This window comes from Lepisosteus oculatus, chromosome 7 (assembly GCF_040954835.1).
Source record: "Lepisosteus oculatus isolate fLepOcu1 chromosome 7, fLepOcu1.hap2, whole genome shotgun sequence".
NCBI lineage: Eukaryota > Metazoa > Chordata > Actinopteri > Semionotiformes > Lepisosteidae > Lepisosteus > Lepisosteus oculatus.
The window spans coordinates 37,008,186-37,026,834 of NC_090702.1; the positions used below are offsets into that span (position 1 = coordinate 37,008,186).

General features: G+C 33.3%; 1 protein-coding gene across 1 annotated transcript in view; it reads right to left on the bottom strand.

Annotated features, from left to right (window-relative positions):
* LOC102683595 (copine-8) overlaps nt 1–18,649 on the bottom strand; it is a 166,062-nt gene that overhangs the window by 72,286 nt on the left and 75,127 nt on the right. Inside the window, exon 6 of the mRNA XM_006633442.3 lies at nt 17,304–17,380. Within this exon, the coding sequence (XP_006633505.2) occupies nt 17,304–17,380 (77 nt within the window). The remainder of the gene's footprint in view (nt 1–17,303; nt 17,381–18,649) is intronic.

Consider the following 18,649-nt stretch of genomic DNA (forward strand, 5'->3'; position numbering starts at 1 on the left):
CCCTGTCATTGGAGAAAGCAAAGTGGTCTACCCAGCTCAGTCTGTTACCACTGTGACACTCACTAGTAATAAGTGGTTAGAATGTAAATAGATGGATGGGTGAACTGAATAGTCTATCATGGCCAATCAGAACAGATAGATGTGAGCATTTATACAATGAAAGTGTTTTAAATGTCTTTTAAATAAGAAACAAGTAAAATCCTGATGTGAGTAATTTTAGTTAGTACAGGTGGTGCAGAATGACACATATCTGAGTATGGCAAGTATTTCCTTTTCTAGGGCTGCCCCAGTGTTCACAAGTCAAAGTGTTACACAGACCAAAGATAATTCAGGGATAGTTCTGATTATTAAGTCAAGTTGTGAGGTATGTTTCACATCCTTAGTTTATATACCAGCAGGAGATTTGAGGCTGAACACATAGAACACACAGTTGACTGCTTCATAAAGTTTACTTTTAGCAATCCAACATGGTAGAGTAGTGTCTTACATTTGGTATAATTGGAACGATTTTAGTTTGTGTTGATTGCCAGTTAATTATGACACCTGATTGCACTTTAGTTTCAAATAATGGCAAACACCTGGTTAGCAGAAGTTTAAATACAGAGTGGTGAGCTCCAAAAGCACTTCACTATGGGATTCATAGGGAGAGAATTGCAGCACTTCACCCTAATTAGATACAGCAATCAAAAAAATACTCCTGAAGCTTTTCAAAATATGGTGAAGCTAGTATTCACTATCTTACTTCACTGGGGCAACATGACAATTAATTAATTTATATACTGTATATAAATTATCTTTGCAAACGGTGTTGGTCCTCAGTTTGTATAGTCATATTCATTATATCTCTCCAACACATTATAACAACATTTGTAAAATTTCAAAGCAATTTTTACACATACTTTTAGATATTGTCAAAAAAGTAGGACCATTACAACTACTTAATTAATTTACCCTAATGTGAAATTAGCTTTGTCCTTAAAGAGTAAAGAGCACTCAAATAAATCAAGCAGCTCTCATCATGGATTAGGTGCTGAGAAACACCAGCATTGTATTAATCAGAGTATTTTGATTTATATTACAGCAAATATGCTAAGAAACTGAAAATGTCCTTTGAAGTTATCAATATTATCAATCACACCAGTACAAGTCACCTGTGACTTTCTGGAGTTGATTGAAGATTTATTTATACTTTACTGCATCGTCGCATCCTAGGAGATTTCTATTTGTATTTCTGTCATAATCTTCAGAGCACAATAAGGATTAAGTAAAGCAAATTAAGTACGTTATTTCTTGAAAAAAATGTAAAAGCAACAAAAATAAAACTAATACAGAAAAGAATATTAAATCACAGAAAGTCTTAGTTTTACAGCACGTTATACACCTCATATCCCAGGCAATTGTTCCGTATTCTAAGTGTTTACTCTCATTACTTGATAGAAAGTTTAGTCTGCTGTATTTTTCAAAACATTTATTACAAAATATTAATTTAAATTTAAGAAGTATTTTGATTCAGGGCACAGATTTAGATGACAGTTTGCTTGCAAACCAGTATTTCATTATGCAGGAGCTATTAAAAAACCTTATAATAATAATTTTAATAATTGCTTACACTTATATAGCGCTTTTCTGGACACTCCACTCAAAGTGCTTTACAGGTAATAGGGACTCCCCTCCACCACCACCAATGTGCAGCATCCATCTGGATGGATGTGTATACTGTATATAGTAAACTATTGCAGGGGATTCGGGTAAGGGTGTATTTTGTTTTGTATGTAATATTCAATAACATTAAACAATTCAAATGAATGTGTATTTTTATATAAAATCATTTGTTATACTTTCAGCATACATTCATGAATGCTAGAATTTGTGCCAATCACATTTTGAAGTTCTACATTTTCACCAACAGCTGTTCTGTAATACAAATTGCTCCTCTGGAAATATCAGTTTTTGGATCTTCAGATGTCTGTTGATTATTTCTGTAGACTCTCCTGGAAGTTTTAAATCATGCAAAGTTCACTAAAAAAGTAAACCCATACTGTTACAAACTCAAAAAAATAAATTGAACTAAACCAAAGTTGTATCCTGGAAGACATGATGCACTTCCTAGAGATCTTTCTAGAGTTGTTTTCTCATTAGGAAAGTGTTACCATGGCAGTAAAAATATATGAATATGATCCTTTGTTCTAATAGTCCTTCTAATCAGTTATAAAGAACACAATGGCCAAGGCCAGATGTAACCAAGGTGCCCTGTATAATATATAATAATTAGATATATTATATAATTATATATAATATATACTATAATTATATATTATACAGGGCACCTTGGTTACATCTGGTTTCTTCTCGCATTTACTGTTCTGTGGTACCAAAACCACACTTCCTTCAGTCAATTTTCTTAATGTGAGAAAAAATAAAACTAACTTATTTTCTTAAAGCTCCTTATATGGATTCACATTTTTAAAAAATAAACATAACAGAACTCACCTTCATAAAACATACAAAATAAAAATGAATATTCAATATAGTATACCCCAATTTAAAATGAGCATAACATGGATAATATTATTTACATGCACTGATAGTACACATTTAGCATCTGTTATGGTGTGGAAATATTTTGTACCCATTTAAAGAAAACCTTGCTAAAGTGTGAAAATCTTATTTGAATATATAATTGATATAATGTCATATACTGTATATTTCAGATATCTCTTCAAACCATGATCTTATATCATCTTACCTATTGTTGTTATTCACATTTTCTAAGGTTAAATTTAATATACTTCAATTTCCACAAAGGCTTAATGCTTCGCATAGTGTAGTCAGACTTACAACATACTAAGTTATAAGTCGTTACACTAAGACATAAGTCTACCATTATAGTAGAACTTGTAATTAAAAACAATCTTACATGATACCTGCTGCATTTTCATAAAATATTCACAACATATGCATACTGTATGCACTTATTATACTGTATACTGTAATGTATTGCAAAATATTGGTTAATCCAGAACTTCTGAGACAGTTCAATGTCTACAACAGCAAACCTTTTTAATGTTGTTTATAATTCACACACCTATGGCTTGTAAGAAAAAGGCTGTGACCTAATATAAGATTTAAGTTACAATTCCAACATATGAAAATACAGGCCAAAATGAACTACGAATGTCCTCTTCAAAGCAAAGAAGAATGCACCCAGAGGAAACATAAAAAGCCAAATATAGTGTCATCAAGAACAGATTCACATTCCAACACAAGAAAGTGACCCAGATAATAACAGCTGAAAAGTCAGAACCTGCATCTCTATGGCAACCAAACCAGTAATGAACCAACAAAATTCAAGTAGTGATGCTATATTAAAGGCTGAGTCTGGTCTGTGTTTTCTAAGAAAAACAAGGTTGCTGTGTAAGTGGTGCTGCTTGGACAGTCTTCCCTCTGAACTAAAATCTCTAAACTAATGTCCCAATATAGTGACTCGGGACCTTTGGATGAGACACTTACATGGTATTACCACATTTTAACCCTCGTATCTGGGGTTACTTAAAATCTGGGCTTATTTAATCCTTTATCTAACCACACAAATTGATCAAGAGCAAATTTATACAGCAGAGCATTTACTGGAACAACGTCAGTGAACCATTTTGTTCAAGTACAACAACGGCATCCTAAACAGAACCTTCTAGTTGGGTTAGCCTTAATATACCACACTGTTATGACTGCATCACAGCTCCAATACATAACACTATCTATGCATTATACATCTAGCAGATAAGTTATTATCCTAGGTATCACCAATAGATTACATAGCAGTGATTAACTGGTTCTTTTTTATTTCAAACCTTTATTAAACACACTAACAATGAAGTGAGTGAAAACAAGTTCTAATGTGTTTTGAAGTTTTCTGAAACACTAGAAACACCCAAGAACTTATACTGAACTATACAATAAAGACAAGGTTCCATTAAATGGGTAATTTAGTTGTTCTGTATTCAAAGCAAGCAAAAGCACTTTTGTTGGAAAATACCTAATCAAGCTACATTGATTTGTAATCAGCTTCTTGAGTGCCTGAAGCAATTAAGTTCTTGCAATATGGGTATCATGCATAATTAAGTCAAGCTAACAGAACAGGCCTAAAACCTAGGTGAAATAACAGTAATTATGATTATGATCCACAGACCATTTCACATTATGTTCAGCTTCTTCATATGCTGAAATGAGAAGTTAACATTTGAATCCACGTTTGCCTCATTTTTTGATTAAAACAACATCTACCTGTATTTGAAAAGCACTTCTCATAAATGGCAATCCAGTCTTGTCTATACTGTATTACTGAATAACAATTGTACATCATAGATTGGCTGACTGTGAGCTAGACCACTGTTGCTATCCTAGACCACACAGAATACTTTACAATGCTCCAAATGCATTGTAGAAAGAGTAGACAACAGACTGTCTCATACTGTATGTTTAAAAGTTATTTATAGAGAAAATTCAGGAAGGACAGGTGAAATCTTATTTAATAACTTGTGTTGGATTTAGGCCAAAACAACAGTGTTTATCCCATTAAAGTTTTACCGTACAACTTACATACAATATGATTGTGATTTTATTATACTTACAACACACAGATTAGTTGCTTTTCTACAGATTCTCATTGCTTACGCCATGGGTTTATGGTCCCTTTCTATATTTTATGATTTATGAAGCATACAGTACTTACATTACAATTTCAGCAAACACCACAGGGTAATAGCAATTAAAGGAAACTGAGAAGACATACTTTGCCTGGGCAACATACAAAATATACAATATTAAATTTATTTTTTAGTAATATTAAAATGTAAAGCTTTATGATACCATTTTGACTAGCCCTAAAATGGCTATATTGTAAACAATTTTAAAGTCTCTTAAATATCTGAAAGTAAAGTTCATCATAAAAGAGGCATAATGAATTTTAGGATATACAGTTAATAGCCCATCCAAATAAAAACAATAGTCTCAGCTTTGCTTATTTTCTAGGACCTGATAAGGTTAAGATTTAAGAATGTTGCTGTTAATGCGCTGTCACTTCTGTGAGGATTCAATAACTTGGTTCTTGATAGTCCAATCATAAATAGAATTAAATTAATAACACAATGTATTTATATCCTGAAACTGTTAAGAATGCCAACTCTCAAATCTCTAAAAAATCACTAAGACTAAAACACATTTTGTTAATATTCACAATAAAACAAGTCACGTATCCTATTCTGTGTATGATATGCATTACATTAGGATTAACAATGTCCAACTGTAAGAAAATTAAGACTTTGTATTCAGCTGTGTAAACGTCAGTAATGTAGGTCTAGATTTCTTGTTTTCGTTTATTTTCATAATAACAAAAATAACTAATTGAGTGTTTAGTTGTATTCATGGTACTGTATGGTGTGAGCTTTTCAAACATCTAGTTTGGGAACAGAGCATGAGTGCTGGGTCTTATTTGTTCTAATGCAATTTGCTGTGAAAACCTAAGTGCATTTGTGTTGAATACAGGAATTGTGCACCTACATGAGATCACTTCTACAAATAGGGGACTTAATTAATTAAAGTCACACACATACACACATTTATCTGTAATTACCCATACTTTTACACATGGGCTGAATGTAGCAATTTCCAATTGGGTACCTACTGTTTTTACTTAAATGTCTATTTTAAGCCCTTATTTATGTTGAATGCAAGGGAAAAAAATATAGTGTCAGCTTGTAGCTATTGGGAAGAATCTTCTATTTGCCTGAGAATTCACGGATGGCTCTAAGTTAAGATACAAAATATTTTATTTGTACAATGCAATTTGTAAACTAGCGAGTCTATTTCTATGTACTACCTTTACCACTGCAAAGAAGCATAGTATGAAATCAACCCGCCAACTTCTGTGGATGCAAAAATGAATCTCACCACTGGTTATTTAATGTAGAGATGGTAGGGTGTCCTCAGATGTAAGCAAGTGAAGGAATAATGAAACATACAGCAGTAATAATATTTTATTGGTCAATAATGGATCTGTTTTTTCCTTCATTTAAAATGTCTTATTATTTTCCACTTGAATGTGAAAATAAGAAACTGTCACATAATGAGCATCTTATTTTCTAAGTGCAATGCTATTAGAGACATCCTTGAATATCAGGTTTTATCAAGGTTTAGTCCAGCTGTTATCATGCATTTAAGTTCCCTGGAGTGACATTTTCACTTGCGGTCTGTCCTACAGAGATAACACAAGAGAGTTTTGTTGAAACACTGCATTAATTGTAAACCTTTAATCAGCTCTGACATATTGTACATCTATATTTATGTAAAATGAAATAACCTTTCATAATTATCTGAGCTTTTTCCATGTAGGGAGTATGAAAATCCCAGCACATTAAATCAGTTACTCCATTCAATAATCAGTAATTTAAAATGTTGTACATTTTACAACATTTTTGCACTTGAATTAAGTATTAAAGTATTTTTATTGCTGAGCTGAAGCTTTTGTGTGATGAATGGGATGTATTTGGTCTACCACATTTTATTTTGAGCAAATTAATGCATGTATTTGACCACATTAAAACAAAGACACATTTAAAGCTGTGACCCATTGAGCTCACAAAACTCAAGCATAAGCAGACTCCTTGCACTTGAGCTCAGATTTCATTCTGATCCTGCCATCATATCGGCAGGATTTGAGACATTATCAACTATGTATCTCATTATGTTACTGTACAGTATATGATGTATTGTGCTCCTATTTCATTGGGCTATAAATAAATCTAGAGGCACTGTATACTATGTAGGTATGTGTTTATGTGTATATGTAAATGTACAGTACTACAGTACTACTAGTAAGACACAGTATTCAGGGGTATTGCAGAAGTATTCACCCCTTCCAATAATGTCCCATTTTGTTAAATTACAAAGGACATATTCCCAGATGAAAAATGAACAGCGAAAGATTCCAAACAACCTGCCTCCATGAAATCAAGTATTTTAACTAAGCCGAGAAGAAATGTTATCGAGGAAATGGAAAAATCTTCTAATTTGTGGATAGAATTAAAATATATGTGATCAAATATTACATTTATTCTATGATTGTATCTAATGATTTTTCTTTATCAATTCATTTTTTAATATCTAACAATGATAATACAGTATACACATATATTGTAATTTTACATACCAATGCATTAGATAATGCTTAGCTTTATCATAGATGTCAGGGTCACTAAATATGCACTGCTTAAACAGGGTTACTCCTATAATAATGACTACCTCACTTTGTATACAACAGTTAACTTTTGTTTACCTGATCTTCAGTACAACTAACAGACAACTCATAGATCTCTGAAACACACTAATTTATATTTGACTATTAGCAGATAACCTCCAAATATTTTTTTCAGTTTACACATCAACACCTTCCTCCATGACATGAGTAGCTGCCAGTGATACTCTTAATACTTCTAGCTTTCTCCTTTATGTCTTTCTCCCATCTGAGCTAAACTATATGTGGACTCACTGATTAAATTACTGCTGAAAAACATGTGGAATTCTGAAGGTGTTTAGCCAAAAGCTAATTATTTTTCTTGATAACTACACTAATGAGAGCTTCATTCTAGGAAACTGGGTATGGAATCCCTTTATTTTTCACTGTGCCGACCCTTTAACTCAACATTCTTCACTTAACTCTTGTACAATACATTGTTTCTGTCAGCATAATTAATGGATTGAAACAATCTAAACTAAAAACTAAAATAAACTGTTTGTCCTTGCAGCACTGGAAGTTAATATGAAACATTACTAGGAAAAAACACGGTAGCAGTACTTGGATAATTGCTGCAGATACTGTGACTCAGTGTTTTTAAATAGAAGGAAGAATGCTCAGCCTTTATTATTGTAAACATTCTAACAGCAAACAGATATTTCATGTCTTTGTTAAAGACAAAAAGTGCTTCCCATACCATTACCTACAGGGAGCCATGACAGGCTAGTAATACAACATTGATTTTAGGTGGCAGTGAGTCAAGGGTACAAATTCACGAAAATTCCATCAGGAATTTTGATAGAACCTTGCAACAAATTATATTTTTCCTAATTGTGCAAAAAAAAATCTTGTAACCGAGTCAATCATATGATATGAGAGAGAAAATCTAACTCCAGCTTTTTATAACATCTCTCTGCTAACTCATACAGAAACTCTCATGCTGAAACCAATAACTTCAGGAACAGCTAGTAATAAACATTTACATTTACTTATCATGATCGACTGTTATTCCACATTCACTGGAATGAGTGAACCATTGCAATCTTCAAATCACATATTCATACACCCTTTAACTCTGAAAGACCAGGTAGGCTATTGGCCATTTCAGTCTGTTCTTGATGGAATCTGTGCTACTTTCTTGTCTGTGCTGTTAGTTATTATGCCAAAATGGAATGGGTATTTTAAAATATTTATGATTAGCTCCTAGAAACATATTTTAATTAATCTCTTAGTTTTGATTAAACACATACATTTTTAGATTTGTCTATAGACACATTAGTCTTTTATTGTGAATGAATAAAAGTGCTATTACTCATACTTTGAGAATCCTAACTAGTGATTAACTAGTAACACATTTTTAGTTGGTATAAGTAGCCAAAACAGTTTCTTGCCCTTTGTGAGTGTTTCCCATTATATTTTAATCAATTAAGTTATGCAGCTATAGAAAAAGTTGAAGTGTACAAATAAAAATACTGAAAAAGAGAAAGCCTACAATCTAAAAATACTTAATAATAAAAATGTAATAATTGCCCTTATGTTTGTTACCTTTGTCCTAATTTTGTATATTGCAATAAAATATTATGCATATGCATCATATAATATAATAACACATACAATGAAATTGTATAACCTACTGCAATATTGCTGGCATATTGCAAGCAGTTTGAAAGCTACTTTTAATACATTCTCATTAAATGTAATTGTTCAGTGAAATGTTGAAGGTCTTTGCTTCCACTAAAACAGTGATGGAATATCATGCCTTGTGTCACAAATGGTTTGTTGGTACCACAGGGATCTAATTAAGCTTCAAATGTCATAAGAAAATGACTCGGGTCCTCAGTAAATGATTTCAAGCTCCTGCACAAATCGGTCTGCTTGAAAGACTGAGAACTCATTTATAAAAATCCAATAGCATAAAAGGTATTGCAGTAGTCAGTTTTTCACCTCCCATGAAAAAAAAAAAAGATTTAATTTGATTTGCATCCACAGAAAATTCTGGAAAAAATCTTTGAACAAGACCTTTCCTGCAATGGCATATGTTAATTAATAGTACTTTCAACTGATGTCATTATTTGTCAATTAATTATTAAGGATTCCATCTTAAGGGCATTTTTAAAATACGAACACAACATAATTTCTGTGCTAGTCAACACGGTTTTTTTATCATGCACTTCAGGCAAACAGACTTTTCTGGCAAAAGTCACTTAATAGAAATGTGCAATTAGAAAAAAAGACACATTGTTAACAGTGATCTCAGAGATATTCACTCATAATGCTTTAATGAGGCTCATAGCTCTCCAGCACATACCGTATCTGAGAGAAATATTTTCTTATTTGAACCCCCTCCCGAATCTCCTGGCATTAACAACCTGATTTGTTGTGAATCTGTGTAACAAAAGTGAAACCAAGTTGGATTCAAATAAAAGAATGATTTATTAAACAAATCACCTTAAAACTTAAATCTGCTTAGGCCCCCAGGTAACGTGGTCACAGGGCAGCCAGATAGTGCTGTTAGTAACACATAGAAGTACAGGTGGTACCACCTGACACAAACATGACACTAAAAAATATGAGAACAGACATTTACAAGGTGACATCACACCTAATCAAACATCGTTAATGTTTTGTTAATGTTTGATTGACTGTCCCTGGTTAAGTTATTCAGTTGGTTAAATAGTATCCAAATCATCATCACCAAAACTGTAACACTGTTTGTTGTCTGTCGAGAAACATTTTTTTCTTTCATTTTAGTAAAACATATAAACAAATGTAATACACAGTATGTTACCATTTGTTCCGAAAAGTTAGCCACTTTCATTGGTAACTTTTGATTCTTTTTAGTTTGCCTGCTTAAATCTATAGACAGATCTTAATTTGTAGTAATCTTAAACATGGCAATGTTTCTTTTTGGCAGCAGTTAGAGTTCCAGCTTCATTGCATTAGTTTTTTAAAGTATTCCTAATAACAAAGATGAGTTTGTGTTCAGTAAAATGATTACACTTGCTAGTTTCACCATGGGAACTGTTTCATGCTTAAAGTCACAGAAGAATGAGAGACTAAAAGAACAAGACTTCTGCAAATCAGCAAAATGACTGGACCAGGGTTATTCTGTATCAAATCATTGGCCATTCAGGGAGAAAACTCTTGAAAGAGTATTGGTGTAGGTGGTATCTCACTTGACAAAACATCACTATTGACTGTTCGTACAGGGAACCTAATGGAGGCATCCTTCGTGTTTCCATTCAGACAGTGCACCTTTATATAAGGACAAATTCCAGACACAGTCAATATTATTTTTAATATCAGTGTGAAATGGCTTGACACAGAACTATTATTTTAATGCTGATTATGCTAAATCTAACGAAACAGTACAAGGTCTTGTGTTTGCATTGTGTATTAGGTATTGAACATCCCCATTAGGTTTGCTAACTGGGTAACAATAGAAAGATGTCAATAGGTAGTGTGACTTTGTGAATTATCCATTAAATATGTTTTGTAAGTGAGGATGATTTATTTTTCCACTTAGTGCCCTTAGTTCTTCTGCCATCACTTCAGAAGGTTATTTATTGACTTACCCTGAAGATATGGTACATTCAACCTCTGAAAGTCTAAGGCTTTGTCATCTGTCTAGGAATTTCACCTTTAAGTATACTGTACATCAGAATTTCTCAACCGGTCTAGTTTACCATTGCAAACCTAACATCTGTGCTTTTAGAATTTCAAGCAGAGGGGCAGTAACTTCTGCTAGCATCTTTATCTCCAGGTAGTTATGTGAACATTTGCCATTTTTTATGGCACAATCCAACATCAGTATCTGCTAACATTTGCAATATTATCTTAATAATACCAGTCAACAATAAAATACAAATGGACTACAGCCATGATGGTGTTGTCATCACTATTAAGAGACAAAAAGCAGCATGGATTAAAAGCTTTTAATTAGATTTTTAGATTAAACGCTTTTCAGCCTACCAACACAAATCTGTTAATAGTGAAGATGAAAATGAAGCACTGGGGACCACTCCTTCCTATCTGCCCAAATCTCTGGATCAGGTTTTTCCAAAATGTAGTGTAAAATGTTTTCAAACGAACATGATCTTCGCCTCTCTCTCTCTACAAAATTTGGCTTTGTTAGCAAGTTTTATGTTCATTCAAGCATACCATTCCCACTGAGAATATAATAATACACCTTTTATTTTTGTACTTTTAGTGGAGGAATAATCTTTTCAATATGCATATATTTAGTTCAGGTGGTATAATGAAGGATTTCCTGACAGAAAGTCTAATCAGAGTGGAGTGTGAACGCAAAGTAAAAGGATATGTCTAAAATTGAGTGCATTGAGATATGTCTGCAGAAAGTAAGAGATGAAGTACGGTTTTGATAAACAACAGTTTATGTTATGCAGATAAGGTGCATATGAATAATTTTCATTGAGAGGTATATAAAATTAGATATGTAAACAGCTAGCCACCCAGCAGTCTCTGTAATGCTGGTCTCTTTTTGAATGACTCATTATAGTTAATGACATGATCTGTTCAAAGAAATCTGAATTGATTCATTTGATGGAGGATATCAGACAAACTACTGCACTTAATACGGGCCTAGCTTCAGGTCCAACAAGTCAGTTCATTGTGCATACAGTAGTTAAAACATACTGTAATTAGCGCTGACCCACGGAACTGCAAAAAGTTGAACTGGAAATAGTCTATATGGTCAAACTGTCTTTTTAAGATACCAAAAATGTTTTATTGACTACAAATAAGAGAAGTGAATCAAATAAATTAGGGAAAAAGAATCTAATGGCATATAATATCCATGATGTGAAGTATATTCCATACATAATTTTATACTCCATGTGAGGCATCACAGAACCCTCACAACATTTGGCACCTCCACACTTAGACACAATGTACTTCCCAGTTGGGCTTCTGTAGGAAGCTTAAAGTTAGGCATTCACAAATCAGGCCCAATAGCATTGTGGGATTTTTGAGGAACTGAAAGATCTTCAGTCTGTCAAGCAGAATTTGCCACAAGATATCACAACATTATGACACCCTGATATCCTAAGCTTTGACATTCTCTTCTTGTCAATCACTGACAGCAGACGCAGAGAGTAAAGGTACTCTATGGATCCACGTCGGTTTTTACATCGTAAATCACAGCTGTGACAGCAGACAGTTTTCTGCTTTTCCAAACAAATAACAGAAAATACTCATTTTAAGCATTCACTATATCAAAGTTGCTATATATATATATCCAATTATTTGGGTAACTTTTTATTTAATAAGCATGAGGGAAATTATTTTGGATAAATACAGCCAAAGATCCCAACTTCCTATGTTGTTGTCTTGTTATGGACTGTAACAAGCATTACCAAACAAAGCAGTTTTTCTTATGGAAATTTATGGGGAAAGGAATGACAGGTGATACTTCACAGTCTTCAATGCACCTACTGTACTGTATTGTCATGGAAATGAATTAAAAAAAACCTCACCCCCACGCACATCCCCTGTTTTTTATTAACATTTTTACAAAAACATCAGTACAGAAGCCAATACAAATACTACAATAACCCACTCTTCAGTTACAGTACCTGCTACCATCCAATATGCATCTTACTAATTGAAAAAAAAACACTTTACCTGAAGTGGTGGATTATGCTCCCTTGCTACCTTGATATGGAACAGGCACACAGGCATTGAATGTATGCCACAGTGAACTTGCTCCCATCCCACTCACCAATGTATTCAGGATATACCTAGCTCATATCTACACAAGATCTGGGAGTATTAGACTCTTAGGTGCATGTGACAGCTATGCTTTCAGATCTGTCAGGTGTGAATGTGCCATTGAGCCCTCAACTGCTCTTTCTTAGTAATGATTCTCAGTAAACGATTCTCAGTTATTCTCAAAATTCAGCCACAGGTTGTGTGCAGATCTAACTGGAACCAAAAATTATATTTTGCAAGGATGAGTCCATGCTAAGATACCTTTATATTGCACTGGGGTGCATTAATTTACAGAAATTGTTCATACAGAAAGACGTATAGCTACAGTAGTTCACATTTTACCAACACAAAATTAGTGACAGCATGAGACCATGCATTCTGACATCTTTAAAATTTACTAGATTAAATCCCCTGATCCCCTAATTTTCTTTCTTTAGAGCTCCAATTTATTTTTGTTTTTGTCAGGTTTTGTAATTTCATATTTGTTTTTTAAAATTAAATTTATTTTGCAAAATGAATGGTGAATAACTGTGTGGTGATGGCAAAGTGAAACTCATTAGATTAATGCAAGATCTTAGCATTATAGAACAATACAAGTAAAATGCAAGAATGTATACAGAAATGTATTTCAAAATACAACAATTTCTAACTGCTCGTTTTGTTAGTTGAGTAACCAAAGGCATCTAAATGCACCCCTAAACTACTAATTTTTGTACAATTCCTAAAATTATACATCTATTGTAATTCTGTGACATTTGATTAACTAATGATTATTCTGAACTCAGAATACAGCTCCACCAGGAATAACATTCTCAAATACCATTACAGTATATTTAATTTTACTATACTGGGTAATAAATGCCAGAGTCCATCTATACATTCGTCACAGACTTGGCTCAAAATTCAGTAAGTAATGAAACAATTAGAGATCACACATTTTTAACTGCTTCACCCAATTCAGGGACACAAGAGAGTCGTAGCCTTTGCAAGCAGTGAATGCAAGGTGGGAATGGGAACACTCTGAATGGAAAACCAGTCCATCGCATAGCCCACACAAACACACACTCACGGCTAGGCAGAATTTTTTAACACACACAATTTAAGAAATGTGAAGATTTCAGGTAATCTTAAAACTGAGGAAAATAAATTTCAACTCATAAGATGTTTATCTCCCTGAGATTTCAGGTACAAACTATGCAGTGATGGCACATGAACAGCCAAATATTGCTAAAATGTCAGTATGATCCGATATTGAGTTTTTGCATCATTTTATTGCAAAGACATTATTGAGTTTAATAATTTAAAAGACTGATTTATATCCTGATTCATTAAAGCATAAGTTGTTGGAAGGGTGTTGAAGTAAATTATCCATAATATTTCACATGAACAAAAACCGACATTTACCATATAAAGATATCAGGCACAAAGATCTCATCTGAAAAAGGTCAGTGCTTTAACACTGTGATATTGGTATATAGTTTAGTTAATCATGACAACCAAAGAAAGGTCTTTGTCCAATAACTGATTCATTGCTCTCGAGACCTGGTCCTAATCCACAGGTTTAACAACTCTCTTCTATAAGTGGTTAAACTTCACAACCTTGACTAATTAAGACAAATCATTTTCTTACTTGAAGTCTTTGAGACTTAATAATGAAAACTGTCCAGGTCCTGTGATGGAGACCCTAAGTGATAGCTTCTCTCTGATGGCGTCATTTAAGCTATACTGTACTAATCTTATAGATCCCAAAGCAGGTGGACTAGCAGAATTTACAAAGTATAAGTAACATAGTTTAAAAAATCTTTAACCTTAAGAATATCATCTAAGAAAGTTGGAGATAAATTTAAAAAATCAAATTTGCCAATCAAACAGCACATTTAAAGAAGTGGATTCTAATTAACCTAAGATGCTCTGGCATTTATATAGAAATGCTATTCTTTGTGTTCTGGAGTTTGTTTTTGGTTTTTGGATCACAAGATTATTTTTTTATTTGATGAAAATGAAGCTTTTCTGTGAAAGGCCAAACAATCTTCAGTTGAATTGCATCCTAATTTAATTAAAGGATCTGCACAATTTCTAAGTAAAGATATATTCAGGCTTCAACTATGTTAAGGTAAGTAGCAACAATATGTAGCTTACACAACAGAATTTGAAGCAAAAAAAAATCAATAGGCAATTAACGTAACCCTGTTCCATTAATCTTATTAGCTCACAGTTCGGCTTCTTTGCTTATTTTAGCAGGAAACACTATCTGGGATGAGCTGAACCCATAAACTAATAAAAGAAAGCTCACAACACATACAGTAAGACAACAGTGTTTCTCATCTGACAGAACTGATGTCATGGCCCATGACTGACATTTAAACATCAGATCCTATGTACTGTATAATGCAGGATCTTTAGTCAATCTTATAATCACACATTATGTAGAGTACAGAGAGTCATTAACAAACAAATACAGTTTAAGTAATACCTTTTATACGATAATACGTTCGAAACTGAGCGAGGTCCCTTCATAAAGGAATGCTGTGAGTATTTGTATTACTGTATGTTTGCTTTTATTTTATATAATAAGCCATAATCATTATTTAATTTTCAGCAGAAAAACTACTATTAGCTATTAGACCAATAATTTAAAGGCCTTGCTAGAAGTAATTACATCAAATGAATCTATTTTCCTTAAAATAGATTAAACCTTTTTTCCTTTTCCTAGTCTCATAGTTCTGTGGCTGTATGTGAGCCTCAGAAAACTCAATGTACTTCAGTCTTTTAGTTCCATATTTAATTTTCAGTACCACAGAGAATGATCAACAGAAAGAATTGATATCAAAATTGGTGTTAATTGTGAAAATAAACAAACAGACCACAGTCCTTTTTGACTACATTCACACTGTTGGCAGCACAAAGCAGTAAAACATTAGATCTACTATTCAGTTGATTCAGATTTATATTTCTTGAGCCATCTACTCTGTTTCTGTAAGGTCTGGCCCACTAAAAACACACTTTTGTATTCTACAGATATGAGAGAAAGAATGTTACTAGGTAAGAGAGAATGAAACTAGGTATTTCTTTGAGATTGTGTCTGAAGACAGTCAAGTTAGTATTTGTAGAACTTTTCATTCTTCAGCAGTAGACCTCTCATACCATCCTCCAAATGTAGTGGGGATTGCTAATTTAAAGCAGAATAGCAGAGCTTCTTCTTTTACCTTTATGAGATTTAAACTAGGAGTAAACATTTATACCAGTTTAAATAATCTTACAAAGTCAACTTAAATTGAAAAGATTAAACAAGTATCTATACTGTTTTTCAGGGCATACTGATTTGCAAAGCAACACGAAATTAGGTTCTACTCTATTATGAAATAGATTCTTTAGGGTAGAATGATATAAAAATGTTTATTAGAAAGGAATATTACTTCTTGAACCCAAATGACAATTGTTCTATAAAAATAACAAGGGTAAAAGCACAGCTCTTTAGAAGACATGACATAGTGAGTAGTCAGTTAGTGGCAAGATCATAATGAACTGCAAGAGACAACTGCCTCATTAAAATGTAATAATAATTGCATTCAGTTTTCAAATGAAAACTCAGCAGCAACACTTTTTTTTTAATGGCAGGCTTTTTCCATTCTTGGTTCAACTCGCTATTTCCCATGACAAATGACTTTGTTCTGACACTGAGAAAGTTTATTCCAGAATTTAGTCATGCTGAAAAATTAATTTTCCCTTTAGTTTGGAAAATGTAAGGTAATTTTCAAATTTTAAGGTATTCTTTCTTGTAGCTAAGCTCCTAATTTATAATTTATTTTTTAAGCTTTTATGAGTTTGTAATTATTACACAGGGTCGAACCCCACAAACATTATATTTCAACAAATCAAATCTTCCATGATAGCTGAACTACAGTACAAACCTAAGTTTACTGTTAGCCTGTAATTTTCTAAACTGTCCATTTTTCTTTTAAAAAAACAAACCACTTGGAAGACTCTGGGTGCTTTAAAATTTATAAATTTGACCATCACACCATAACATTTCTACCACTGGGCCATATTTTGCAAGAACAACCTAAATCCATGAAATAAACTTAGAACTTAGAAATTAAGTAGAGTGAGATTTCAGTGATTGCGAATGAGACTTCATCAGCATTATGGTTGGTGGGCATTATTTACTTAACTTGAAACACAACAGAAGAAATTCTAAAATTGGGACAATATGTTTGAAATGGAGGTGGGGGGTGGTTCATGCACATGCTTAAATTTAAAAATCAGAGAACAAGGCATTACTTACACCAAAGGTTTCTCCATGCGACTCCCTAGGGACCCTACTACTTCCCCGAGGGTGCAGAATGCCTGGCCCAGGAAGTCCTGCAATGACAGGGACGCATGTTATACTACCTTTTCCCTGCATTGAAATGTTAGGCACTCAAATTACATTTTTAGCATCAAAGTTATAATACCTTCTGTCACAAATATTTCTCTTGATTACACAATCTTTAGCACTTCACTCTGTAGGAGATGGGGGTTTTAATTTGCTGTAACAATCAGAAATTGTAACAGTAAATTGTGAGAGTACTTGATGACTTTTAGAACCCAGCACACATAATAATTTACAGTCTCACAAACGGGTTCTAAATATATATATAATATACAATTTGTTGGTACAACCAAAACATGCAAAAAGAACAACAAACATAAGAGAATATATCTGTGAAACAGTCTGCTGTAATATGCAATACTGATGGTCACTCAGGGATTAAAAAGATCACAGTTAACAATTTAAAGTTAAAATATACATTGACTATAATGTGTTACATTCTAGCTAGTAGATTTGCTTGACACTCAACTTGTTTGCCTGACACTCAACAAGTTAAATCACATCATCACATTGAGCAGATCTACTCTCTCACTAATGAGGTAATTTAGTGCTTATGCAACAGTCAAGGTCACTCAAGTGTATCAAGGTCAGTCATGAATGATCAATTAATAAAAATAAAACCAACAACATTTAATCAATAGCTACAAATCCTATGCTTTATTTAAAAAAAAACACAAACATACATTATTTTTGATGCCATTCTATTATGAATGATTTATTTTTACTTTTGGTAGTGTTAGCAATGTCCACCTTAGCAATTATTTGCTGAAGCCTTTTGTTTGTAACATTTTAAAATGTTTTTTGTTTCTTATCTATTCTTTGGGCTCTGAAAAGGATATACAACAATGGGTTTTATTATCATCTACACATCTATACAAAGATATTCTTTAAATTTACATAATTATTGTTTTCCTTTGCTTTTAACTCATGAGCCTCTTTTTGCAATGACAGTGTTAATATATGAATGATGTTTTCTGGAAGGTAGCACATTGTTTTCTGTCTCTTTTTCAACATGTGTGTAGCCTGATATTGAGAGATACAGATTCTGTGACTCATATATAGTTTTCCATTACTACACAGAAATAATACAATCAGTATTGAAGTCCAATGTCATAGGGGGGAGCGGTGGCTCTGTGGCTAAGGATCTGCGCCTGTGACTGGAAGGTTGCCGGTTCAAATCCTGCGGCTGGCAGAGGAATCCTACTCCGTTGGGCCCCTGAGCAAGGCCCTTAACCCTAACTGCTCCAGGGGTGCCGTAC